Genomic DNA, 27,051 nt, shown 5'->3' on the forward strand with positions numbered 1-27,051 from the left:
TAAGGGCGACGAGCTTCGAGATCTAAGACCGATTAATGACAAGCTCGATATCATTATCGAGCTCATATCCAAATCGAACTACGAGGCAAAGCGAGGATTATCGAAGATGTATGGACCGATCAACACTCACCCTGAATACCGAGATTCCAAGTCAGAATCGAACTCGGACCAAGGCCGAGGGCTCGATCCAGTACCGAGCTCGAGCCAGTATCGAGCTCGCAGACTAGGGCTGTTGCAACCGCACTATGGGAGAGAATCTTGGCGAAAATCGAGAAAGACACAATACACCATGGGCTCTCCACTACGTATTTTTTAATATATATAAAGTAGGATCCCTCTACTATAAGAGGGACATGGACTGTAACAAAACAAGGCTTTTCACATTGAAAGATATCCCCTTGTGCTTGTTTTATTTTATCTTATTCGTTCTTTTTGCTCACTATTCTCATTCTCATAGTCAAGAATATACATATTTCTATTTCTCTACACGATTTATATCAAATTGTATTGCATATCCTTAGAACCATACACAAATCTATGTTATCCGATTTTTCGAGTAAACAATGTTGCAAAAAGATTCAAGTTTACTAGTTTGTTAGGATGATTCAGCTGCATATATCGTAATGAAAACGACTCATATCGTCGTGACTGGTTAACTTGAACAAGCTACATGACATGACCAGTTCAATCAAACACTTGCAATTTATTTTCATTGTTCAAATCTTTGACAACACGAAAAATTCACGATCAACTCTTTGACAACATGTTGTGTGAATTATTAGGACGAATGATGTATTTTTTCTAACGAAATTACTCATGTAATTAGTAACTAGTTATAGGGATGAATTATGCATTTGTATATGATTATGTTGCAATAAACCCTTGGTTTGATAAGTATCTGTAGAATTAACTCCTCTGAATCTATTAGTGGGTATATTTCATGTAGACTGCAATTGTTTAGCAAGATATAATAACAGTAGTCACAGATATTGTGACAACAGTTTTATTTTTTGTTTTGATAGGTAGAAACTGTTGTGCATCTTTGTGAGCACAATGATATCTTCCTCAGTAAACCTCCGATAAAGTAAAAAATAAATCATTCATAATAGACAAGCTTTTGGTACATAAATTATTTTGTAGTTACAGAGAAAAAAACTTTAAAACATAAAATACAATATATACTTGTTATAAGAAAAATTAAATTATGGTGGATGTCTACTCTTTCTCCATGATCTTCTCAAATGCTTAATGACATATTCAATGACATATTTTTCTTCACTTTTTATGCCTATATAAAGGTTGGACAGGAAAATACACACAATTGAAGAAGAAATAAGAATCTCTCATCTCTTTCTCTCTATATCTCTTAGCTTGTTTTTCCTTGTTATATAATATTACTTTGAGCTATATTTCATAACACGTTATCAGCACGACGTCACTAACCTCAAGGTTGAATTCCACTTCTGTGTTACAGGCACGTCTTTCTGCTACAGCAACAAGTTCGAGCTTTAAACCAGATAAGTTTATACCAATATTTGGAATAAGCAATGGTATGGTTATTAGAAAATTAGTATTTATATGGCTGCTAAGGACGTCACCCTCTTAAATTTTCATGAACTAAATAATATGTGGCATGCGGTATACTAAATAATCTACAAAATTAAAATTATACTTTATTATGTATGCTTATGGTTTTACGTTATAATACGATTTTAGTATGCCTAGTATAATGATTATACATTAGTTTACTGTCAAATATAATATAATAATAATATTACTCGTAAATATTTTATTTTAATAAAATAAAATATTAGTACAAGAAGTATGTACTACACCAAATTTTTCATTGAATAGTTCTTATCAAATTAACATGTTGAATCGTTTCTATATGGAAAGCATATAGTAGTAGATAGTAGACGGAGATTTGTCCCCTCTTTTTTTTTGATTCCCTGATTAACCTAAAGGTTCTGCTATATCTCTTTATTTTTCTAGAGAGCATAATACTTAATTTCCACAAAAGTGCATGGTAACTAGTAGTACTATATTATTCTATTTGATACATCATTTTTCTTTAATGGTATGGTCATATTAATTTCATCTTGAAGTAAGCTTATTGCAGCAAAGACTACATGTAAATTTTTATTATTATTTTATATTTTCATATATCTATTTGACACTAATTACTTAGCTGATTTGAGTAAATAAAAGTCTATTGTTGAGAATTATATCCAAATGACATTATGAAGAGTTTAACTCAAGAGGCAAGCATTTCCTTCGTATTTAAAATTATTTTTGTCCTTTGCTATTAATGATATCAACTTCAATGAGTTCAAGTCGCAATGTACCATGAGGGTAAGACATCAGGATCAAGTCCTGATGCTCCATGATGATAAGAGTTGGGTTTGAGTCCCAATTCATTATGGCCTAACATACCTTATATTGGTAAGATATTGGGTTGAGTCCCACTATACCATATTGATGATATAAGGATGAATAAAGAAAAATAATATATTTTTCATGAAAATGCATGAATATTGTCCCACTTGATTTGCTCAATTCTTGAAGTAAATGTGGTAGCGGCGCATAATAAATCTAAATGAAGACAAGTGGTTGAATAATGAACGTGGGCGTTCCAAAGATCAAAATAATAATAATCATCACTATGATTATAAAAGGAGAACAACAAGGGCTCTCAAGATAGTCTTTCAAAATGTAAAGGCAATATTTACCATCAAATTGGTATGAAAAATAATAAAGCATGCCATTGATTATGATCAATTTCTTGAAGAGGATGTGACTTGTGATAAGCATTGAGAATGCAGACATATTCCTAAAGGTAAATGTGAAAATATGTGATAAAAGTAATAAATAAAGACATGCAATGCATGATTAGATGAATACCACACAACTCACCTCTAAGAGAGGCTTGAGTGAAATAAAGAGAATAAATATTATTGTGTGGTTACATGAATATGTCATTGGTCGCGTACATGTGATACGCCAAAAAAAATATTTTGGTGTGCCTTATAAAAAGTTATTAAAGGCAAAATTAAAGCAAGAAGTGATTTTGCTTATGATGATTTTAACCATGATAATTTATTAAGATATAATTTTTTCTGTGAATGAGACATTTACTATATGAATAGTGTGACAAAAGATTTTATAGTACAAAAGTTGCTAAGAGCTCCGGAAAAATTAATTTATTACTATCCGGATGAATAAAATTATTCACGACATTGATATTGTAAAGTCTCAAAAGAAACTTTTTGAGTTTCAAATGTATATGTCAAAGTGGTTGGCATATTGAGACTACAAATGAAAGGAATATTGAATATCTTCATATTTCTATAATCATAACGGGTAAATATGAAAGGTTACCCGAATTTCTTTCTATTTTTACTACACAAATATAAGCATGATGATGGAATCATATGTCACAAGTAAATTAGAGGTTTACTGAAACAAATATTAGTTGGCATGACCGGTTGACCATCCCGGTTCAATTATGATGCGAAAAATTAATTAAAAATTACATTGGCATATATTGAAGAAATAGAAGATTCTTCAAGATTTCTCTTGTGTTGCTTATTTTCGTGATATACCAGTTAAGGTTGGGATTGAATTCCTTGATTTCTCGAACAAATAAAAAGTGATAAATATATGGGCACAGTCACCTGCCATGTGGACCGTTTACTATTATATGATTTTAATAGATGCATATATTCTATGGTCACATGTTCATTTGTTATCAACTTGCAATTTGGTTTTTGCAAGATTGATTGCTCAAATTATAAGAACACGTTTCCATAATATAAATTATGATGATATATCTTGATAATACTAGTTTAAATCCAAGTTGGTTTAGCAGAAATTGTATGCCTCCAATTATATCTAAACCATTAGTCATGAGAAAAAAACTGCCAAAATAAATGTTGGTATGTGATGTGTTATTTAATATACAATAACACTTGTACGCATCTAGCCAAGTTATGATAAGTTCTCCCTATCACAATCGGTTCAGGGTCAGGAACCAAATAATATTCATCTAGAAATATGAATGTGCTATATGATTTAATTGTTATACCACAATGTACAAAGATGGATCCCCAAATAAGACTAGGGATATGTGTTGATGATCCCAACAATAGGGGGAGAAAATGAGTAGCTGAAAAAGTAATGCATGTAATGAATTATTAGGAGTACATCTAGATCCTCGCACGAAACAATGTGAACTTGAAGTTCAAGTGATAATTCATTTGCAAAATATTATCAGGCGTATTTGCTGACCAAAAGCTAAATGTCATATTCAACTGCTAATGCTCCAAATAAAATAAAGTTCATAATGAGTAGAGTCTATGGAATGCATGAAGCATAATAGACTAACCGGTTTCAAAGATAAAACTCCTTGAAGAAGGAGAGAAGAAAATGTTCAAGATGATCATAATAAGGAGGCAAGTGCTCTAGAAGAGCACCACGGCATAACACTTCATAAGACCTCATGAGAGAGGCTCAGGTACCTGAAAATAATAAGATAAAGAGATCTCAATAAGTTATGTCTTTATTTGGTAATAGTAGAACCGATATTAAATGATCGTCGATGATATTGTTAATATAATGTAGCACTCAATATTATTAATATTGACGAGGATCTTGAGTTCAAATATGTCATAAAATTTAGACAGATAAATGATTGGCCAAATGAAAAACACGCAATGAAAATTGATTTCACATGAAAAATATGAAGTTGGACGGATAGTCCCAACACCTAAAAGTATAAAGCCAGTGGAGGTATAAATGTGTTCTTGTGCGAAAAAAAGGTCAAGTCGATAGACATAAAGATGACTTGTGTCACCAGAAGATTTGTAAATATCACAGCATTGATTATATAGAGACATGTTATCCTGTGGTGGATGTCGTCATTTCAGGTTTTAATCTGGCAATATAAGAAAAACGTGATATGCGTATAATGGAAATCATTGAAGGATTTAAATTGTTCTGAAGCATTCAAAAATTCGTATACATATTGAAACAATCAGGGCGCATGTGGTATAATCGCCTGAGTGAGTACCTGTTACACGAATGATTCAATTTGTCCTTGTGTCTTTATAAAAAGATCTGGATCTAAATTTATTATAATCGGCGTGTATGTTGATGATTTAAATATTATTGGAACTTCTAGGGAGCTTCCTAAAGCAGTAGACTATTTAAAGAAAGAATTTGAAATGAACGAACTTGGAAAGACAAAATTTTGTCTTGGTCTACAAAATGAGTATATGAAAGATGGAATTTTTGTCCATCAATCAGCATACACTAAAAAGATTTTAAAGCGATTCTATATGGATAAAACACATCCATTGAGTACCCCGATGGTTGTGAGATAACTCAATATAAATAAATATTCATTCCGACCTCATAAAAATAATGAAGAACTTCTTGATCCCGAAGTACCATATCTTAGTGCAATTGGTGCACTAATATATCTTTCTAACATTACAAGGTCTGACATAACTTTTTCAGTTAATGTCTTAACAAGATGTAGCTCTGTTCATACAGGGAGACATTGAAATGGAATCAAATACATATTGTTGTATCTAGAAGGGACTACATATATGGGATTATTTTATGGCAATGATTGCAGGCCCGATCTTGTTAGTTATGCCGATGTTGGGTATTTATCTTACCCACACAAGGCTCGATCTCAAACATGCGGTGTGTTTACATTTGGAGGCACTTCCATATCTTGGCGATCGACTAAGCAATCAATCGTGGCTACTTCATCTAATCATGCTGAGATAATTGCTATTCATGAAGCAAGTCGAGAATGTGTATGGTTGAGGTCTATAATATACCTTATTCGAGACAAATATGGTTTGAAGTGTGACAAACTACCCACAATTTTATATGAAGATAATGCAACATGTATAGCCCAATTGAAGGGAGGATTCATAAAAGGGGATAGGACAAAACACATTTCACCCAAGTTATTTTTCACACATGATCTTCAAAAGAATGGTGATATCAATGTGCAACAGATCCGTTCAAGTTAGGGGTGGGCATAATACAGGCTGAACCGAAAAAGCCGACCGAACCGTGAATTTTAGTTTTTCGGTTTTGGTTTAATCGGTTATTCGGTCGGTTTGCGGTTTTTAAATTATTAGATTTTGGTTTTTTGGTGCGGTTTACGGTTTTGGTGTTTCAGTTTTTGATTAAACCAAAAAACTGAAATTTTGGGTATGCTCAAAACTTATGTTGTAAAATGTAAACTACTAAACTTAATGTTCTGAAGTCCATTCCATCTTAATTTTTGAAGGCCCAATACCAGCCCACCCAATTTACCCAAACCCAAGCCTAATTAGCCTACATTATACACTTTCGCTTTCCTTTTCCCATTTTCCCTTCCTTACTCATTAGAAATTAGAAATTAGGATTCGTCACTTCCTCCTTTGTCACTCTAAGTCTATGTGAGTATGCGACTGCTGTAGTGCTACCGAGTGCCGACGCTCATCCTTCTTCCTCGGGTTAGTGGTATGTGGGTTGTGACTAGTTTGCCACTGTTTTGTTGTTTGATGATGTCGTGATGGTATTTCTATTTTCTAGACTTGATTTGGACTTTGGTAGTTGTTTGGTGATCCTCATCCATGATTTTGTTGTTTGGTAATGTCACTATTTTGAACCAACTGTTGGTAATTGTTTGCTCTTTGGTAGCCATTTGGTGATTTTATTTAATTGCTAATGGATATTTACTCATCTTAGAGGGGTCTGTCTGATTATGCATTGGTTAATCATACTCAGAATAACAGAATCAGAATGCATGCCAAAGAGATGCAAAAATGCTTTCAATTCTTAGAATAATTAGTCTTTGTTATAGCTTTCTGATTTTCATATGAAAATTGGAATGGAATCAGTGGACATTGCCCCCAGTGGAATGAAAATTTCTAATTTTTTGATTTTAAAAAACACCAATCAGTGGCACGTCTATTATAATCAGTGGCACGTCTATTATAATCTCTGCCAATTTTTAGAATCAGTGGCACGTCTATTATATTCAGTTACATAAGTAGTCTACATTGGATATAAAAATCTTGAACCGTTAATAACCGAAAAATTAAAACCGCAAAAAACCGAACCGAACTTTGGAAAAACCGTACCGAACCGTAAATACTTTGGTTTGATTTGGTTATTAAAATTACAAAATCGAAAAACCGATAAACCAAACCGTACTTTCATAATAACCGACCGAACCGACCGACGCCCAACCCTAGTTCAAGTGATAATATGGCTGATTTGTTCACCAAATCTCTACCGACGTCAACCTTCAAAAAACCAGTATACAAGATTGGGATGCAAAGGCTCAAGGATGTGAATTGATGCTTTCATCATGGGGAGTTAATACGCGTTGTACACTTTTTCCTTTATAAGGTTTTGTCCCATTGGGGTTTCCTTGCAAGGTTTTTAACGAGGCAACCAAAAGGCGTATTTCTAAACATGTGTACTCTTTTTCCTTCAATAGTATTTTTTTCCCATTGAGTTTTTTCCTAATAAGGTTTTAACGAGGCACATTATCTATGGACATACAAGGGAGAGTGTTATAAGAATAATCAAATTATGGTGGATGTCTATTCTTCCTCCATGATCTTCTCAAATGCTTAATGACATATTCAATGACATATTTCTATGCTTAATGACATATTTAATAACATATTTTTCTTCACTTTTTATGCCTAAATAACGGCCTTGTAATAGATAGGAGAATACACACAATTGAAGAAGAAATAAGAATCTCTCCTCTCTTTCTCTCTATATCTTTTAGCTTGTTTTTCCTTGTTCTATATTGTTACTTTGAGTTATATTTCATAACAATAGTAGTTTACTAGAAGGCATATCACTATATTGTAAACTGAAAGGTTTTTAGCATTTCAGTAGAAATTGTATGTGAACTGCTGTACAAATTGAATTAAACAAAAAAGTATAAATGTATTCTGATCCTATAAACTTTGTTATTGAAATCAAGATATGAGTAAATGTACATCATATATAGACATTGTTGTAATTAATCTCAAATCTCTGTTTACCGATTCCAGTCAAGAACCATTTGAAAAAAAATGTCAAGCTTTAGTTGAACCTTTAGCAAAGCAGCAGTGCATTCCTTTTACTATCTCTTGCCCCCCCGAGGCACCAAAATCTCTGCCGGAGGAGGAGAGTAAGGGTTGAGTCTTTACTCACTTGGAGTACTTCCATGTTCACCGTTGTTGAATTCTTGGGTTGTCATAACCATTTTCCTGAATTTCATCATGTCAGCATTATACATAGCAGTATCATAGGCCTGGGTCACCCCGCTTGAGGCGGCAAAGCTAGGAGTCTTTCCAGGTCTTGCACTATCGTTCAAGTCCTCCAATGATGCATTGCCTTCTAAGGTACGTACAATCTATTCAGAACAAAAAATTTATAAGTGGAACGTAACTAGTTACCTGGAAATAAACAAGGAAGACTATCTGCTACAACATGTTAATTGTAGTGAAAAAAGTATTATTTCTACTTCTAGATAGGGCAATCACACCTGGCTCATTTTGGGGCGTCTTTTAGCAGAATGGCGAATGCTAGCAGCAGCACAGGCTACCATGCGATGTAGCTCATCTGTATCATAGTTTCCTTCAAGACGCACGTCTACCAATCCGTCATATACTCCCTCTTCCAGTGCTCTTGTAAGAAGCGGCCTAGCCTGTATACAGCCATATATCAGATCAGTAACTAAAGCAAAAGATAAAAGTCTAAGCACATAATTTAACATCTTATCACAATCAAATCGTAATGCTTGATCTAGAACAAACCCAATCTACTAAGCTATCTTCCATGTATTTATCATTAGGATCAACAGGTCGCCTCCCGGTTATGAGTTCCAACAGCATGACTCCATATGAAAACACATCTGATTTCTCTGTTAGCTTTCCACTGGATGCATATTCAGGAGCCAAGTACCTGCAATATGTTGTTACAATGTAATTTTCTTGCTTAGAGACTTATTATTTAGCCAACTTTCTGTATATAACTGGTTCTAATTGTTCAATTTCAGAATAGAAGTTTTATATGACAACTTTCACCAAGAAAAAAGTTATGTTTGACTCACCCGAATGTTCCCATAACACGAGTCGAGACATGAGTATTGTTATCAGAAGTAAGCTTAGCCAATCCGAAATCTGCCACCTGATAACAAAAAACATTCCTTTAAATCTCAGGTCAACTTTATGGTTATTAAATCATTCTTAAATAATACTATTACGCGGTCTTAAATCAAAACTCATTTTGCTTATTTCAATATACATATCCAGTGAAAAATAAAAACACATGACAATGTAAGTTTATACACAAACCAAATGTGACTCATTTTACCAAGGCTTCATAATTGTAGTCTAGTAGAATATTTGCAGCCTTGATGTCGCGATGGATAATTCTATGTTGGCCTGCATGAATAAAGCAAGAAATATGAGAGAGAGAGAGAGAGAGAGAGAGAGAGAGAGAGAGAGAGAGAGAAAGAGGGAGAGAGAGAGAGAGGAACAGAATGTTCATACAATCTTCATGGAGGTAAGCCAGTCCCTTGGCTGATCCCAAAGCAATTTTAAGTCTGGTTTCCCAATCCATGACAGGTTGACCTTTCCCTGCAACAATAAATTTGACTTCACCCTTAACAAGCATAGAATTAAGAAATGTATTGAATCGATTCTTTTTACTGAATTGATCCGATCACAATTACAAATAAGAAATTCAGAGATTTACTAGAAAAGGATACTTTGATTTCATATTACATGGTCTCTAAAGAAGTCTTTCAAATATATATAAATATTGAACTTTTAACTAGACTAATTAATCTTAATTAAGAATGAATAAGATAATAAGGCATTTTGAATAGGAAAGCATGTACCATGAAGGTGGAACTCCAAGGTTTTGTTGGCAACAAATTCATAGACCAACATGCGCTGTCCATTAGCAATACAATATCCAACAAGGGACACAAGATGACGATGATGAACTCGGCTAATGATCTCAACTTCAGCCTGAAATTCTCGTTCGCCTTGTCCACTGCCTGCTTTCAAACTCTTGATAGCAACCTCTCTTCCATCAGTCAAAATACCTTTGTGCACGTACCCGAACCCACCTTGGCCTAACAGATTGGCCTGAGCAAATCCATCCGTAGCCTTAGCTAACTCCTCATAACTGAATTGGCTTTGAGAGAAACCACCAAGTCCACCCATGTTAGGTGATTGAGGAGGCAATGGCCCTTGGCCTGGCGCTTGTCCTGAAAAACCTGAACCGAATTCGCTGCTTGAATTAGTTGCCTGATGTGGAGTAGCTGCAGCCCAACCACCTTGAGGAATCCCCATTTCACCCTGTGGTACCTTCATGACGTGATCCCCCATAGACTGACGTCTGTTCCACTGACTGTTATAATTTTCATATTGATCACCTCCTAGTTTAACCCAAAATATACAGAGTTGTTATTTAGATCTATGTTTTTGGAGCTCTTCATTCTATAACATTGAAGTGCTTCACATGCTAGGTTACAAGAAAACATTATTCAAAACCAGTGTAATATTAAAATCCAAAAGAAAATGTGTTGAAGGATTAAATTAAAATAATTGAATATACTACTCCATTCAACAAACCTTTAGGTGGACCCATATAGTATCTCTGCTTCTTCTTCCTTTTATTACACCATACGCAGAGAACGATAACCACAATAACCAATAATCCGCCTACGGCAAGTCCAGCTATTACAGCCACATTATTTGAAGAGGAATCAGAATCAGAAGATGGCGGCGAATTGTTATTTCCAGAGGAACCAGGTGGTTTATCGGATGGTCGATCGGGCCCAGAGTGTGGAGGAGGAGACAAATGTGCTGCATGAGGAGCTGGAGGTGATTGTGAAGAAGCAGGAAGTGGTGGAGAAAATACAGGTGATGGAGGAGACCCTGGATTCTTAGGAGCAGGTGGTGATGGTGTAGTGTTGGATGATGGTGGAGGAGATTGTACAGGTGGTGATTGTGAAAGAGGGGATTGGTTATTATCATCTTCTGGTGGCGATGGAGAAGATTGATCATCTTTGGGTGGTGGTGATGCTGGTGGAGGAGAATCGTTTTGGGGGGGTGGTGCGTCAGGGGAAGGAGGAGGAGATTGTGGTGGTGGTGACGACGGAGGAGATTCATCTTTTGGTGGTGAAGATGAAGTAGTAGAATCATTTTTTGGTGGTGATGAAGATGAATCTGAAGAAGGTGAAGGTGGTGGAGGTCCATCTGAAGAAGGAGGGCTACTCTTGCTAGAACTAGAATCAGTACTATTATTGGAGGAAGCAGTATCAGGAGATGAATCCATTTTCTTTTGTTTTTTGCACCAACGTTGAACTTCCGGCCAAGATTCAATGTCAATACTTATATACACACCTGCCGGAAACTCAATATCTCCTGTTAACTGCTCTTCTCAACAATTCAATGTCCCTATGATATTGCCATAACAATGAAAGACAAGTGTTAATTATCTTTTAATAAGGTGGAAGCTGATATATTATTTTTTTTGCATGAAAATAGCATATTAAATCAAGGTACTTCTCACATTAATGTAGTTATGGAAACTGGTTGTAAAGAAAAGAGAAAGAAAGAAACATGCAAAGAGAAGGGTTTTTTACCTCAAAGAAGAACAAGAATGAATGGTTGTGAAATGGAATAGAGAGAGAAATCTCAGCATTGTGTTTTTTCACGTTCTTACAAAGAAAGTCTACCCCTTTCCCCAGCCCCAACCCCCCAAACAACATTTGCTTCCTAAAAAGAAGGGTGTTTCTCTCTCCTCTTTCTTTTGCCAAATCTCTGGTCTTTGGCTTTCAACACCTCTAATTTGAACCAAGATTATGAGTTAGTTAGTACTATTTCCAGAATTGTAGCTCTTCCTTGTCTTTGTGCCTTCTTATCTGATTACCTCACAATTGTCATTGCTCTTACTCTCTCTCTCTCTCTATACATGTGTATCTTTAGTCGTGGTACAAGAATTTGCTAAGACCATTTAGTTATTGTGTGATTCACTGGTATTAGACATGGTTATCCAAAACTTAATTTGTTGAATGACGGCAAATATATTCGTTTTAAATTTGATAGTCCGTGACATTTTTTTTTATAACAACTGTGAATATTACCATTGATAACAAAATTAAGCAATACACCTAAAGAGCTCCTAGCTTCCACAAAAAAACCGGGACTGCATATCTCTTATTACACAATAGTCTCTGTATGAATCCTCTACTCCTACTTCCTCTATTTGACAATTTAATCATGCCTATTCTCTCTTTGATCTCTTTCTTGATCTGTGTAACTATAGTATCCACCTGTACATTTCTATTTTGAAACAATTTTTTATTCATGGCAGTCCATATGTGGTAAATAGTTGCTCCCCATATGGCAGCCATCACTTCCTTCTTGAGTTTCTGCCAATGCTTCCTTCTAATTACATCAAATACCAGTTTAGGCTCCCCTGCATGCAGTTGAGTATTTGTCCATTGCAAAAGTGATCTTCTTATAGCATGTATCTATGGACAGTTACCAAACAAATGCTGGCTAGTCTCAATTTCTTGATCATCACATAAACAGCAGTCCATATCTATAACTATAATCCGCATTTGGCCTAATCTTTCTTTTGTCAGCAATCTCTTTTTAGTTGCTAGCCAAGCAATGAATCTGTGCTTTGGCTGTGCAAATTTACTCCAAACTAGACTCGCATTCTCCATCTTCACTTGGCCTCCCAGTAGAGCATTATAGCTGCTTGTTATAGAATAGTCCCCTTTAGGAGTTAGTATATACTTACCCTGCACATACCATTCTTGCATCTTCTCTTTGAGGGAGTTCAGTTTTTTCCAATACCAACTGAAATCTTGGGGCACAGTGTGAGACCATACATTAGGATCATTCTTGATGTAGATGTCATGCACCCATTTGACACATAATGAGTTCTTGCTGTGAGTTAGCTGCCACAACAGTTTCCCAACTGAAGCTTTATTCCAACTACTGCATCCTTTGATATTTAGGCCACCATTTTTCTTAGGACAACATATCTTCTCCCATGAAACTAATGGAACTCTTCTCTTATCTTCTGAAGTACCCCATAAGTAATCTCGACATCGTTTATCGACTTCCTTTAAGACACTCTGAGGTAAAATAAACACTGCACCCCAAAAGCTGTATATTGAAAACAAAACTGCAGTTATCACTTGAAGCCTTCCTGCATATGATAACTTCTTTGCATATGTTACTTTGATTCTATGAGTGATCTTCTCTATCAGTTGTTGACACTCCAACTTGCTCCACTTCTTAGGTGATAGAGGCATGCCAAGATACCTAATAGGAAAAGAGCCCTCTCAGAACCCTGTGTCATCCAACAGTCTCTCCTTAGTTTGATCAGTCACCGCTGCCATGAATATGTTAGATTTGTCCAAGTTTGCTATTAGACCTGACACCTCACTAAAATGCTTTAGTGCTTCCATTACTCTATTTACTGATGTCTCTTTACCTTTGCAAAAAACCATTAAATCATTAGCAAAGATGAGATGGTTCAACTTCAATTATTTATTCATTGGATGGTACTTGAAGCCTGGAAGTTCACCCATCCCCTAGTGTTTTGGAGAGGTATTCCATGACCAACACAAAAAGTAAAGATAACATTGGATCACCTTGTCGAAGTCCCCTTTGCCCTTCAAAATATCCATGTAGTTCACCATTTACAGTAACTGAAAATTTTGGTGAAGTCACACAAGCCATAATCAATTGGACAAATCTTTCTGAAAATCTATAGCCAAGCAAAATCTCTTCTAAGAACTCCCAACTGCCCATATCATAAGCTTTTCGGAGGTCAATTTTCATTAGACATCTAGGTGATGTCTTCCTAGTATAGTGCCTAAGCAAGTCATGTCAAATGAGCACATTGTGCATCATAGATCACCGTGCACAAATGCTGACTGATTGTCTGCTACTAAGTACTTTATTGCACCTTTAAGCTTGCTACAAATCACCTTTGAAATACATTTGAACAAGACATTGCATCATGCAATTGGTCTGAATTGACTAGCATACTCTGGATCAGTTACCTTAGGGATTAGAGCAATGCTGGTGGAGTTAATCTGCTTTAACAATCTTCCATTCCTGAAGAAATCCAGAATAGCTTCAGTAATATCCTTGCTTAGAATGTGCCAAGAATCTTTAAAGAACCCACTGTTGTACCCATCAGGCCCTGGACTTTTATTGCTATCAATCTGGAATAATACCTTATTGACTTCCTTTTTCCTAAATAGGTTTCAGTAGTTTCGGTTGTAATTCTGTTGTCAGTAAGGGACCATTTTGTATGAATCCTTTGTATGCTCTCCTTCTAATACTGGCATTTTGCCCAAGCAGCTCCTGATAGTAGTTCAGGAATAAATCTACAATTGCTTCTGGTTCTCTCTGCCATACCACTTGGTCATCTTTCAATTGAATAGTAGCTAGCTATAATCTTTTGTGCCTTATTATTGAGTAGAAGTACCATGTATTGTCATCACCCAACCTTAACCATGTAGCTTTACTTTTCTGTTGTAAGAACATTTCAGCAAGGTAGGATGATTCTCTCAACTTTTGATATTTCTCATGTTCTTCATGTTGAAGATCAGGATTACTAGGATCAGTCTGCAACCTCTCCTGCACCTGTTTCAATGCTTGTCTATCAACTTTAGTTGTTTTCTCAATATTGCTGAAGTATTGACTGTTGAGTTCCCTAAGCTTCCTTTTCAATAACTTCAGCTTTTTAACAATCTGAAACATTTTTCATCCTTCTATAGGTGTTCTCCATAATTCTGATACAATCTGATTAAACTGAGAGTGTTGTGCCCAAGCATTGCAGTACTTGAATGATCTTTTAACCCTATGAGTTTCATGTGATATAGTTATCTTTATAGGATAATTGTCACTTATACCCTCAGGTAGGAGCTTGGCTTTACATGATGGCATAAGGTCTAACCAATCCTCATTAATGAAGGTCCAGTCTATTTTAGAATATATTCTTTGCCCACAGTGTCTATCATTTTAGGTATATTTACTGCCCTGGTATGGTAGTTCTAAAAATCCACATTCTCTCATGCAATTGTTAAAGTGTGCTACTTCTGCCCATGTAACGGATTACCCATATCCTGTCCTCCATGTTTAAAACTGAATTGAAGTCACCTGTGATTAACCAAGGCAACTTACATTCTGAGTTTTGTTCAATTAAACAACTCCATAAGCTCTTTCTCTCTTCCTTAACGTTAAATGCATACACAAAGGTAATAGCAAACTGAATTTGGAGAGGGACATAATAAACTTCACATGTTATTCCCTGTACATTGATGCCTTTTGGAGTAACTCTGTAATACTCTGGCCTCCAAGTAATCCATATTCTCCCATTATAATGAGCCTCCAAATTTGTGACATGCTGCCATCCACTAAATAGTTTTCCTGCTACTTGCTCAATTCTGTCCTTCTTAATTTTTGTTTCTAGTAATCCTATCATACCAACTTTTTCATCATTGCAAAGGAGTTTAGTCTCCTTTTGCTTATTGGGAGCATTAGGCCCCCTCACATTCCAAGAAAGAATATTAACCATTCCCTGACAAAGGAATGGATTGTCCTCCCACTTTGCCCACTGTAACCATCTCTTGTGCCTTGCTAGTTCCTGGTTTATCAAGTGCCTGAAAGGAATTTGCCCTAGCAACCTGCTGAGAGCCTATGATCTGAGCTTTCCCTGTCATCAAAGGTGTGATCCAGTATGCATTCTTACTGTTATCTTTGTTTGCAAATTGCACTACCTCTTTGTCTTGGTTTCTATCCTGTTTATCCTCTTCTTTCTTCTTCTGATTGTTATCCTGCACCCTTTCCTCCTGCATTTTTCAACAGGTTTTGGAGGGTTCTTTTTCCTACAAACATCCTCAGAGTGCCCATACTTTTTACAATAGTTACAGAGTGTTGGTTTCCAATCATAGAGGACTTTTTGTTTAACCACATCCCCTTTTTCATTCCTGAATAACACTACATCTAGAAGGTCTGCCTTCATGTCCACCTCCACTAACAGTTTAGCAAAACTGAGTCCCACTTCTTCTTAGTGTTTTGATCCACCATCATTGGTTTTTCTACTAGACTTCCTATCTTACTCAACCCCTTTTGACTCTAGTACTTAAATTCTAGGCCTGGAAGTTTGATCCATATTGGGGCCGTGTATAATTCTTCTCTTGTGAACTCCATGTCAGGGTTCCATTTCTTCACGATAAATGGCTTATTGTCGAAGTGGTATATTCCCCCATGTATAGCTTCATTCATACCAATAGCACTATCAAATTTAACAAGTAGAATTCCGTTTTTCAGCGTCACTATTTTATTCAAACTATGCTTTGCCCATAACCTCTGTATATATCCCTTCATAACCGAAAAAGGGGGAAAATCTCCTAAAACATAGTAGATAATAGAATTCTTCCAAAATTCCACTTCAGTTGCAATATCCTCTGTATCAATTTCAATAATAGTGGACTTACCATGCTTAATTGGGGAGATGTATTCCAGTTTGAATCCTGCATTTGATATCTTCGAGATATCAAAATTGTCCCAAATTGAGTTCGTCTTCTCAATTCTCTCCTCTTCCTCAGCTTGATCTGCCCATGATTTCTTCCCACTGCTCGATGATTCACTAATAGGTTCATTAATGACTTCCTCCCATTGCTGTTGAACAATTGCATGTTGCTTTTGTGCCTCGCGTTTCCTTGTTACTGTTTCATTAGGTTTCCCCCCAATTTGGAATGCAATTGGGGTTTGAGCAGAACTTTGAGTGTTCTTCTGTCCTCTCTGAAATAGCGAAGAGGAAGCTTAAGCCATTAGTAGCTTCTGTGATGGTACACACGCTCTTTTCCCATGGCAGGCTCACGTTAGTTATCATGCGACGTGAGAGAATGAGCCATGCGCAGATGACCCCTTGGACGCGCCCCGTGGCGTCCTGGCCAGCTTCCCAACACCCATCGCCACGGTCGACCCCGTGGTCTCGGCAGCTCCAAGTGACAAGTGCGCATGTGCCTCTGTTTCCCCACCGATATCCATCGCCAGCGCCCGGCCACAGGCAGATGCTAACAGCGCCGCGCGCGCAGACCCTCATGCTAAAGACAAAATTGCTGCCAGCGGACTTGTTTCTGCTTTGTAGAAGGCTAAGTCCTTTTCATTGTAAATATAGAGTAGTTTTGCTGCATTTTCTTTAAGTGTGATTTTCCATCTTTCATAGGTCTAGTCATGTAACTTTGGTTTATTTTTTTAAGCATTATTAAGGGGGACCAAGAAATCAAACTTTCAAGCAAGCAAACAATTCTCTGTACTGGTGTCTCTCCCTCCGACACCGTGTTATTTTTCTGTAATAGCTTTCATTCAATGCAATCAAGCTTTGTTTCATTCTCAATTCTCTTTTCTGCTCTCTCTTTCAATTGATCACGACATTGGTTTTCCCGTACGGCACTGACAATCTAGTCTAGTGTACGGAGGGGACCTCAGTTGGCGAACAACAATCGCATTGACATCGGTAACCTTACGTCTCCCTTCCAAGGAATTTCAGGAAGGCATCGCGTATCAGTTGGTATCAGAGCCTAGGCTCGACATCGGACGAGGGATTACATTGCAATTACCACCATTTCTGACCATGGTAAATTATGGGGATCGTATCGCGACCCTTGAGGGAACGGTTGACGCATTATGGCCCATCGTGGAAATGGTGCATGACCTAAAGACCAGCCTAGTGCAAAGGTTGGACGACCTGGACCGCAGACTGATCTAGGCCGAAGTTGACATAGAAAACATCAGTCGCGACTCTGAAGGAGACCGGCAAACAGCAGCCACAGAGGCAGCTGGAATTTTTGGTAAATTTGAGGTCCTCCAACAGGAGCGCGCCGAGGATTTAGCCAACAGGGCACAAGAGGCAGACATGGTGACTTCCATGCAACAAACTATAGACAACTTGACAGGCCAGCTCAACGTTGTCAATGCTGCTTTACAAGGCTTGATTCGAGGAGGTGGAAAACAAATCGGGGGTATTCTGAACCTCGCCCCCGTGGCCCAAAAAGCTGAAAATTCCTGAGCCAAAGCCATACAATGGAGCTCAGAATGCCAAAGAAGTGGTAAACTTCATCTTCGACATTGAACAATACTTCGATGCCGTGGGGGCCTAGAAGAAGCTAAGAAGGTAGCAACTGCTTTCATGTACCTTCAGGGTGATGCCAAACTCTGGTGGCGGGTGAAATACGAAGCCATCAAGGCTGGTGAAGATGCCCTCGAGACATGGGCAGAACTGAAGGCAGCCATACGCCTACAGTTCTTCCCCGAAAATGTTGAGTACAATGCTAGGAGAAAGCTACGGGAGCTCTGCCAGACCAAATAAGTGCAGGATTACGTGCGGGAATTCTCTGTGCTCATGCTGAACATCCGCGACAAAGACAAATGCTTCACCTTCCTGGAAGGGTTGAAACCTTATGCCCGCATGGAGTTGCAAAGACAAAGGGTAGACACGTTACCTAAGGCAATCCAAGTAGTAGAGTGCCTTGGGGATTATCAGGTGGAAGCCCAGAAGGACAGACCTCAACAGCCTGTCCGAGGAGGATACAAAGGAGGCCAGCCGAACACTGGTGGCCCTAGCATAAGTGGAGGAGACCGGAGTGCAACCAAATCTAAGGCTCCCTCCTTAAGTAGTACTAGCGCTGCATCTAACAACAATGATCGGGGGGAGGAAACCCCCCTCAGGATGCCGTCATTGCGGTGGACCACATTGGAATAATAAATGCCCACATGCACAGATGAGCACCCCATCAAGCTTTTGAGGATGGGACGGATGACGATGACGATGATGTGGACAAGACCGAACCAGTTGGTGTATTCAATGCCATTGTTAGCTCTATTTCTGAGCCCCTAGCGGGAACTAGTGCCGATATCCGTAAGAAGAAGGACTCCTGTCCAATCGCCAAGAAAGGGAAAAAGAAGGTAAACGAGAGGACTCCTCCTCATCAAGAGAGGACCTTAATGTTCATTGACATGAAGGTAAATGGCAAGACCATTCGGGCGATGATAGACATGGGTGCTACCCACAACTACTTAGCCTCGACTCAGGTGGAGCGCCTTGTCCTAGTTGTAGGAAAGGTCAAAGGTCGTGTCAAGGCTATCAACTCACCACCTCAACCAGTGGGTGGAATAGCCAAATATGTACCGGTGAAACTTAGCCCTTATGAAGGAAAGTTCAACCTGCGCGTGGTAATCATAGATGACTTCGAGTTGATAGTGGGGTTGGAATTCCTGAGACAGACCAATACCATGCCCGCACCGTATGCAGACTTGCTACTGATGATGGGAAAAAATGGAGCTAAGCCCCACATTATTTCGTGCATTCCCATAAAGATGGCAGCCGAGAACATCTCGGCCTTGCAGTTGAAGAAGGGGGTAAAAAGACATGAACCCACGTTCCTGGCTACCCTCTTGCATGGAGGATTTAGAACGCTCCTCGGGTCCTATTCCTGCACCCATGAAGGAGTTGCTTCTGGAATTTGAAGACATCATGCCACAAGACATTCCAAAGCGTCTTCCGCCTAGGCGAACTGTGGACCATGAGATTGAGTTGGTGTCGGGTGCGAAGCCACCTGCCCGGGCGCCGTACAGAATGCCACAACCCGAACTCTCCGAGCTTCGAAGACAATTGAAGGAAATGCTAGACACAGGGATCATCGTGCCCTCCAAGTCCCCATATGGGTCCCCTGTGCTATTCCAAAAGAAACATGGTGGTAGTTTACGACTCTGCGTGGATTACCGGGCTCTAAACAAAATCACCGTGAAAAACAAGTACCCTATTCCGCTAATGGCAGACTTGTTTGATAGACTGGGTGGTGCGACGGTATTCACCAAAATAGACCTGAGGACATGTTATTGGCAAGTTCGGATTGTAGAGGGTGATGAGCACAAGATGACATGTGTGACAAGATATGGGTCGTACGACTTCCTGGTTATGCCCTTTTGGCTTGACTAATGCGCCAACCACATTTTGCACCTTGATGAACCAAGTCTTCCGAGAATACATTGATGAATTCATCGTGGTTTATTTGGATGACATTGTGGTATATAGCTAGACACTGGAAGAATACCTGGAGCATTTGCGGAAGGTCCTAGCACGATTGCGGGAGCACGAATTATATGCGAAGCTATCCAAGTGCTCTTTTGCTCAGAAACAAATTGACTTCCTCGGACATGTCATCAAGGAAGGGAGGATCAAGATGGACCAGCAGAAGATTCAGGCCATTACAGAATGGCCGCCTCCTAAGGATATCCATGCCTTGAGGTCGTTCCTTGGCCTATGCAACTTCTATCGACGTTTTGTGAAAAGTTACTCCCTCATTGCAGTGCCGCTGACAGAACTTCTCAAGAAGGCCACCCCGTGGGATTGGGGACCCAAACGGGCAGAGGCCTTCGACGCATTGAAAATGGCTATGTCTAGTAGCCCAGTCTTGGCCTTCCCTGACTTGGACAAGCCATTTGAAGTGCAAACGGATGCCTCCGACTATGCACTTGGTGGAGTATTGCTACGAGAAGGGCATCCCGTAGCGTACGAGAGCCGAAAACTGAAGGATGTAGAGCGACGCTATGCCACCCATGAGAAAGAATTATTGGTTGTCGTTCATTGCTTACGCCTTTGGAGGCATTATCTACTGGGAGCCCCATTCATGGTCAAGACAGACAACACAACCATTAGACATTTCATGACCCATCCAAAGCTGAATGGTCGACAGGCTAGGTGGTAGGAACTCCTAGCGGAATTTCACTTCAACCTGGAGTACCGAAGTGGGAAGACCAATCATGTTGCTGATGCACTCAGTCGGAGAGCTGATCTAGCATCGGTATGTGTACTCGCCGCCCTAAAGGGAAGCGAAGTAACCACCACCATAAAAGACCAGATACAAAATCTACTCATCAAGGATCTTGCTGCACAGTATTTGTTTGATTTGGTAGGACAAGGCAAGACTCGCCAGTTCTACACCGAAGATGGTTTCCTGAAAGTGAAAGAGAACCGACGCGAAGGGCTCTTCTGGAGGAATGCCACGATACTTTGTGGGCCGGTCATCCCGGTGAGGAACGCACCATGGCATTGCTTCGCCGTGCATATTATTGGCCTCAAATGGCCGATGACCTCGCTCGGTATGTGAAGACTTGTCTAGTATGCCAGAAGGATAAGTCAGACCGCTTGACGTAGGCAAGGCTCTTGGAACCACTAGCTGTCCCCAAAAGACCTTGGGAAAGCGTTTCCCTGGACTTCATCACCGGATTGCCCAAGGTCGGAGATCTCACAACTATCTTGGTTGTGGTGGATCAATTTTCCAAGTATGCTACCTTTATAGCAGCCCTACAATATATATCAACAGAAGATACAACTCGACTATTCTTCTCTCATGTTGTCAAATATTGGGGCCTATCTAAAGACATTATTAGTGATCGTGACTCACGCTTCACTGGCAATTTTTGGACCCAACTCTTTAAGTGTCTCGGGTCAAAATTGAGTCATAGCTCAAGTTTTCATCCGCAATGTGATGGCCAAACAGAGCGATTCAATGGCATTAAGAGGAATATCTCCGGCACTTTATGACCGGATCGCAGAAGAACTGGGTGAAGCTTCTGGATGCTGCTCAACTGTGTTTTAATTCACAAAAGAGCTCAAGTACCAACAAAAGTGCTTTTGAAATTATTACCGGATAGCAGCCGCTACTCCCACACACAGTGAACGCACCAAACATGTCAAAATCTCCTCGGGCTGCTAGCTTCTTAAAAGAATGGAAGCAAAATTTGGAAATAGTGCGGAGCTATCTTGTCAAAGCCCAAAAGCGGATGAAGAGGCTTGCTGATCAGAATCGCCGCTTTGTTGAATACCAAGTGGGAGACAAAGTGATGGTCAAAATCCCAAAGCGGTACTTGTTTGCAGGGGTCCATGACCCTCGCCTATTACAAAAATATATTGGACCCTTGTCCATTGAAAGGCACATTGAGAAAGTTACATACCGGGTGGATACCCCAGCTTGGTGAAAAATCCATCCTGTTTTCCATGTTAGTCTCCTGAAACCTTTTCGGGAAGATATGGAGGATCCTTCACGAAGCCAACTCACAATACCAAGTATTCGAGGTCCCAATTCAACCGAAAAAAGGCGTGCTGAAGCTATTCTTGATGATCGAGTGATTCACGCCTTAAGAAAAAATCACCATGAGTTCTTGGTGAAATGGCAGGGATGTGATGCAGATGAAAATACTTGGGAGAGGGGAACAAACCTCAAAGCCTACAAGAGCCTGATTGATGATTACCTTGCAAGGAAGGCGCCGAGGACGTCGCCAACTCAGGTAGGGGAGAATGTCATGGGCGGCTTTCCAACTATGCCCCATGACCCCTTGGACGCGCCAAGCTTCCCAATGCTCGTCGCCACGGTCAGCCCCGTGGTCTTGGCAGCTCCAAGTGACAAGCGCGCATGTGCCTCTGTCACCCCACCGATAGCCATCGCCAGCGCCGCGCGCGTAGACAAAGCCGCGTGCGCAGACCCTGATGCTAAAGACAAAGTTGCTGCCAACGGACTTGTTTCTGCTTTGTAGAAGACTAAGTCCTTTTCATTGTAAATATAGAATAGTTTTGCTACATTTTCTTTAAGTGTGATTTTCCAGCTTTCATAGGTCTAGTCATGTAACTTTGGTTTATTTTTTTTAAGCATTATTAAGGGGGACCAAGACTCAAACTTTCAAGCAAGCAAACAGTTCTCTGTACTGGTGTCTCTCCCCCCCGATACCGTGTTATTTTTCTGTAATATCTTTCATTCAATGCAATCAACCTTTCTTTCATTCTCAATTCTCTTTTCGGCTATCTCTTTCAATTGATCAAGATATTGGTTTTCCCGTACGACACTGACAATCTAGTCTAGCGTACGGAGGGGACCTCAGTTGGCGGACATCAATCACACTGACATCAGTTGCTTAGCCTTACGTCGCCCTTCCAAGGAATTTCAGGAAAGCGCCGCGTAACAATTATCATGCGTCGAGAGAGAATGAGCCATGCGTAGAAGATTCACTATTTTAGTTGTATCTTTGTTGTAGGCCTTGTTTTAGACAGCTGGAGCATGTTAGTCCATAACATTTGTCTTCTAATAATATTATGTATGGTGTTTTTTTCTTTACTTTTCTTCTAAGCAAAAAACAATGGTCCTATTTTTGAATAAAATATAATTACTAATATTTTGATTCAATTTGATCTCATTTAGTGATTTTTTTTTTCTTGAATTTGAAAATCTGTTTCAAGGATCACGATTACAAGTTTGGTTAATAGAATAAAGAGTAATACTGAAGTTACTGAACCACACAAAGCGAAATCGAACAGTAACCAACCAAATAATTTCGAATATATTTTAGTAGAATATTGATATAATATCATTAATATTAAAAATAAAAAGATATTGAGTCGAAAACTTTCAAAACCGTATCAAACCGACATATGAACACTCTTAGAGTAAGGAAATTTGAGCAAATAGCCCAAGTAATGCACTGTGAAGACTTTAATTGTTCAGGAAACCAAGTATTTATACAACTATTTTTAAAATAAACACACACATACATATATACTAGTTTGTAACTAAACAAAACTTCACTGGTAAAGATGCGAGAAATTAGAAGCACATCAATCTAGAATAGACAATCTTGGCCATGCTTCGTATGGGCCCAACAATTCTAAAGTTGTATCTATTTGTTGCGGTAGTCACAAATAAATTGAGTTAATTATAAAGAATATATGTATCAAATTAATATTTCCATTGATCATTCATTTCATGGATTTTTTTGTTTTTTATTGAAGTAATCCTTGCACTTCAATTGTGTGGAAATCATCCTTAGGATGTATTTAAAACTTTCATACTGCTCAACTCTGTCTACAAAGCTCTTCTACCAGTCCATGTTGTTTTGCCGCATAAGCTGCTCATATGAGATGCTTATTCATATCACTTTATCTGGACAATTCCACTGATTCTCCCTGACCAACTTCTTGGATGGATTTCATGAATTTGCAAAGCAAAAGATAAAAGTATTGAGAAGGAAAAAACTGTGGTATTTGCTCAATTAGAAACCAAAAAAGAGAGAAGAAAATTACTTATTTTTTGTTGGAATTGATACTTACAATTCGTGTTTCTGTCATTATTATTGTCTGGTGGTTTTCCAGCTTTTTGGATATTCTGCTGGAACATACATTTGTTGTTTAGTACCACAATATAGCTTTTAACATCATAGAATTGAAATAGGTACATAATTTCAGTTGGATTTTTGTGTTGAAGAGTTGACAATCAGTGAGGTCGCGAGGACTGTGTCAGAATATAATAAATATGACACATAATAGCCAACACTCAATCGAAGCACACATTGGGTATGAACAAGAGATGAGAGATGCAGTTGATGAGCTGTGAGCATCATATAAGTTGAGCTCAACCTGCAAGAATACAAGTATGAGGAAATTTTGAAAGAAGAATTTCCAATATAATAATTTATACAAAACACTTGAAGAAGTAACAACAATATAATGGAGAAGAACATTGGCTGTGTCGAAAGAGTCATACATCACAGTATATGCTGTACGTGTAGCCACAATCTGTAAGATGATCAACTTCAATAATAACACAAAGAAAATATTTTTAATTGTCACGACCCAAAATCCCACCACAGGCGTCGTGATGACACTTAGTCTCTAAGACTAGGTAAGCCGATTACAATTACAATTCAAGCCCTTTTTTTGATAAAGATATAATTTAATACACGTGTAGAAATCAACAACGGAAATTTATTTTTAAAAACCTCCCAAGACTGGTAATACAGAGTCACGTACTCTAACTGAATTTATGAAATGATCTCAAGGATCGAATATACAATATTATTTGAATAATAATTAACAGTACAATAAAATGGAAAGACTCCAAGGGACTGCGACAATCAAGCAGCCCTACCTTGAATCCTTGCGATCAACACACTAACTCTGCCCGAGTCTGATATCTCTAATACCTAGCTCTGCACAAAAATGTGCAGAAGTGTAGTATGAGTACACCACGGTCGGTACCTAGTAAGTATCAAGACTAACCTCGGTGGAGTAGTGACGAGGTACAGTCAAGACACTCACTAATCAATTAACATGTGCAGTGTAGCAGTATATAATAATAATAATAGAAACAAATGGCAATGATGGAAACAAGAATAAATAAATGATGTAAACAAGGCAACAAGAACATCATAAATATTTCTCAAACGAATAAGGAACACAAATACAACCAATCAATCAAATATACGTCTTTTCAATGTAAGTACTTCAGGTATAAATCTTCCAAATATAAGTTTTTTTTAAAAATAAAAATCCTTAAAATATAACCTTGTCAAATAAATATATATTTAGAATATACTCCCTTCAAATAAATTTCTTTCAACTATAATTCTTTCAAATAATATTTTTGAAATATAATTCCTTCAATTAAAAGTCACCTTGTGACACCTCATTTCATAATCATAAAATAAATTGGGTCTCAACCCATTTCTATATTTTTACGGTACCTCGTGTCCATATTTCTATCATAACTGCACGGACAACTCACGTGCCAATAATATCAATATATATAAGATCCACACAATTAATTTATTTCCACTAAAGTGAGTTTACAATTTTTAAATTAAGTAAGAAATCAACAAAGAAATGAATTTATTTTAGAAATCATTTGGGTGAAGAAAATAAGATTGCACTTAAATTAAAGCATCATATAAACTACTGATTTGGATGTAAAACTATTTAATTTAAAATACAATAATAATTTTTTTTATTTAAATCAACTCAATCATCGAAAATTAGTAAGAAAAACAACCAGAAATATACTTCTTCAGAGTCTCGTGCTAAAAAGCCAAAGCCAACACAATACAATACAACTAGAAGCACAAAACACATAATAATAAAGTCAACTAGTACATCACGAAAGAAGACAAGAATTTACATATTAAATGAAACAAAATCACCCAAGACAAGAACATAAATAAAGAAATATCAACAGGGCACTCCCGAGATACCGCCTCGTAGTCCCAAATCATAAATAAATTGACAATATCTCATTTTCTTATATCACCGCGCGAGCCTTCACATTTAATTTAAAGAAATTATTTTTTCCGAAATAGCATCCCGCGTCTTAGCCACCCTTATCACACCGCATGACTTCTAGTTGTTCTCCAACTAGCCACGCGTTACAAGCCACTCTTATCTCACCGCATGTGTTTCAACACCCTAACCTTATACCACCACATGCGTATCAATATCATAATATTTCACAAATCGCACCTCAAGTGCCTAAATATCACAACAAAATACAACTTGCACCAACAATTATTCTTTTCACTAAAAAGGCTCTAACTCCATCATACGAACTCGGAATTCGATGATTCTTATTCTTATGAGTCACAAATAATAATACGAACCTAGTCTTTTAACTGAAACTCACTTCGGAGCTCATTTGCTCAATGCGATACCAATTTTGCTCGTTAAACAATTAACTCATGTTTTGCGCTAAAAACCCAATCGCGATTTGATGAAATTAGACCAAACTTTCTAGATCACTCCTATAATTCATTTTCAAAATCCCAAAATTCTCGAAATAAAATTTCAATCTCTAGAACTAAAAATAGACCTTTGGATCATTACATGCTTATGCTGAAAACATCAAACTCTTCCCCGACAGCCTGTAGTATATCAACCATAACTTCTTGTACTCAACTCCAACTGCCAAACGATTTAAATTTCTGCAAACTAGATACAAAGGGCTACAATTTCATGTTTTTCTCATTGACAATCTCCTTATAGATTGCGAGATATAAGCTCCCAAAGTTAGCCCTGTGCAACAGAAATTTCTGGCGATGCACACTGCTGTAGCCAAAAACTGCAGTACCAGCTTCAGCCATTCAATCATAACTTTTTATACAATTG

General features: G+C 38.1%; 2 protein-coding genes across 2 annotated transcripts; both read right to left on the reverse strand.

Annotated features, from left to right (window-relative positions):
* Window positions 1–8,168: 8,168 nt before the first annotated feature.
* LOC107801475 (proline-rich receptor-like protein kinase PERK15) lies at window positions 8,169–11,781 on the reverse strand. The gene is made up of 9 exons (XM_016624808.2): window positions 11,675–11,781; window positions 10,659–11,486; window positions 9,917–10,462; window positions 9,567–9,653; window positions 9,388–9,458; window positions 9,125–9,201; window positions 8,829–8,976; window positions 8,558–8,719; window positions 8,169–8,425 (listed from the first exon to the last, which is right to left on the reverse strand). The coding sequence occupies exons 2-9, from the start codon at window positions 11,362–11,364 to the stop codon at window positions 8,216–8,218; spliced, it is 2,007 nt and encodes a 668-aa protein (XP_016480294.2). The 5' UTR covers window positions 11,365–11,486; window positions 11,675–11,781; the 3' UTR covers window positions 8,169–8,215.
* Window positions 11,782–12,202: 421 nt separating this feature from the next.
* Window positions 12,203–13,360, reverse strand: LOC142171846 (uncharacterized). Its single transcript, XM_075235550.1, has 2 exons — window positions 12,580–13,360; window positions 12,203–12,510 (listed from the first exon to the last, which is right to left on the reverse strand). The coding sequence occupies exons 1-2, from the start codon at window positions 13,358–13,360 to the stop codon at window positions 12,203–12,205; spliced, it is 1,089 nt and encodes a 362-aa protein (XP_075091651.1).
* Window positions 13,361–27,051: the final 13,691 nt, after the last annotated feature.

The sequence above is a fragment of the Nicotiana tabacum genome, chromosome 17, assembly GCF_000715075.1.
Source record: "Nicotiana tabacum cultivar K326 chromosome 17, ASM71507v2, whole genome shotgun sequence".
NCBI lineage: Eukaryota > Viridiplantae > Streptophyta > Magnoliopsida > Solanales > Solanaceae > Nicotiana > Nicotiana tabacum.

Bases quoted from the DNA above. Each gene is read 5' to 3' on its own strand.
- LOC107801475 (XM_016624808.2), bottom strand. From the start codon at position 11,364: ATGGATTCATCTCCTGATACTGCTTCCTCCAATAATAGTACTGATTCT. The intron at 8,977-9,124 runs GTGAGTCAAACA...AACATATTGCAG, and splicing joins CGTGTTATGGGAACATTCGG to GTACTTGGCTCCTGAATATG. The intron at 8,426-8,557 runs GTGTGATTGCCC...TGTTCTGAATAG, and splicing joins GACGCCCCAAAATGAGCCAG to ATTGTACGTACCTTAGAAGG.
- LOC142171846 (XM_075235550.1), bottom strand. From the start codon at position 13,360: ATGCCTCTATCACCTAAGAAGTGGAGCAAGTTGGAGTGTCAACAACTG. The intron at 12,511-12,579 runs GTAACTGTCCAT...AACTGCATGCAG, and splicing joins GACTAGCCAGCATTTGTTTG to GGGAGCCTAAACTGGTATTT.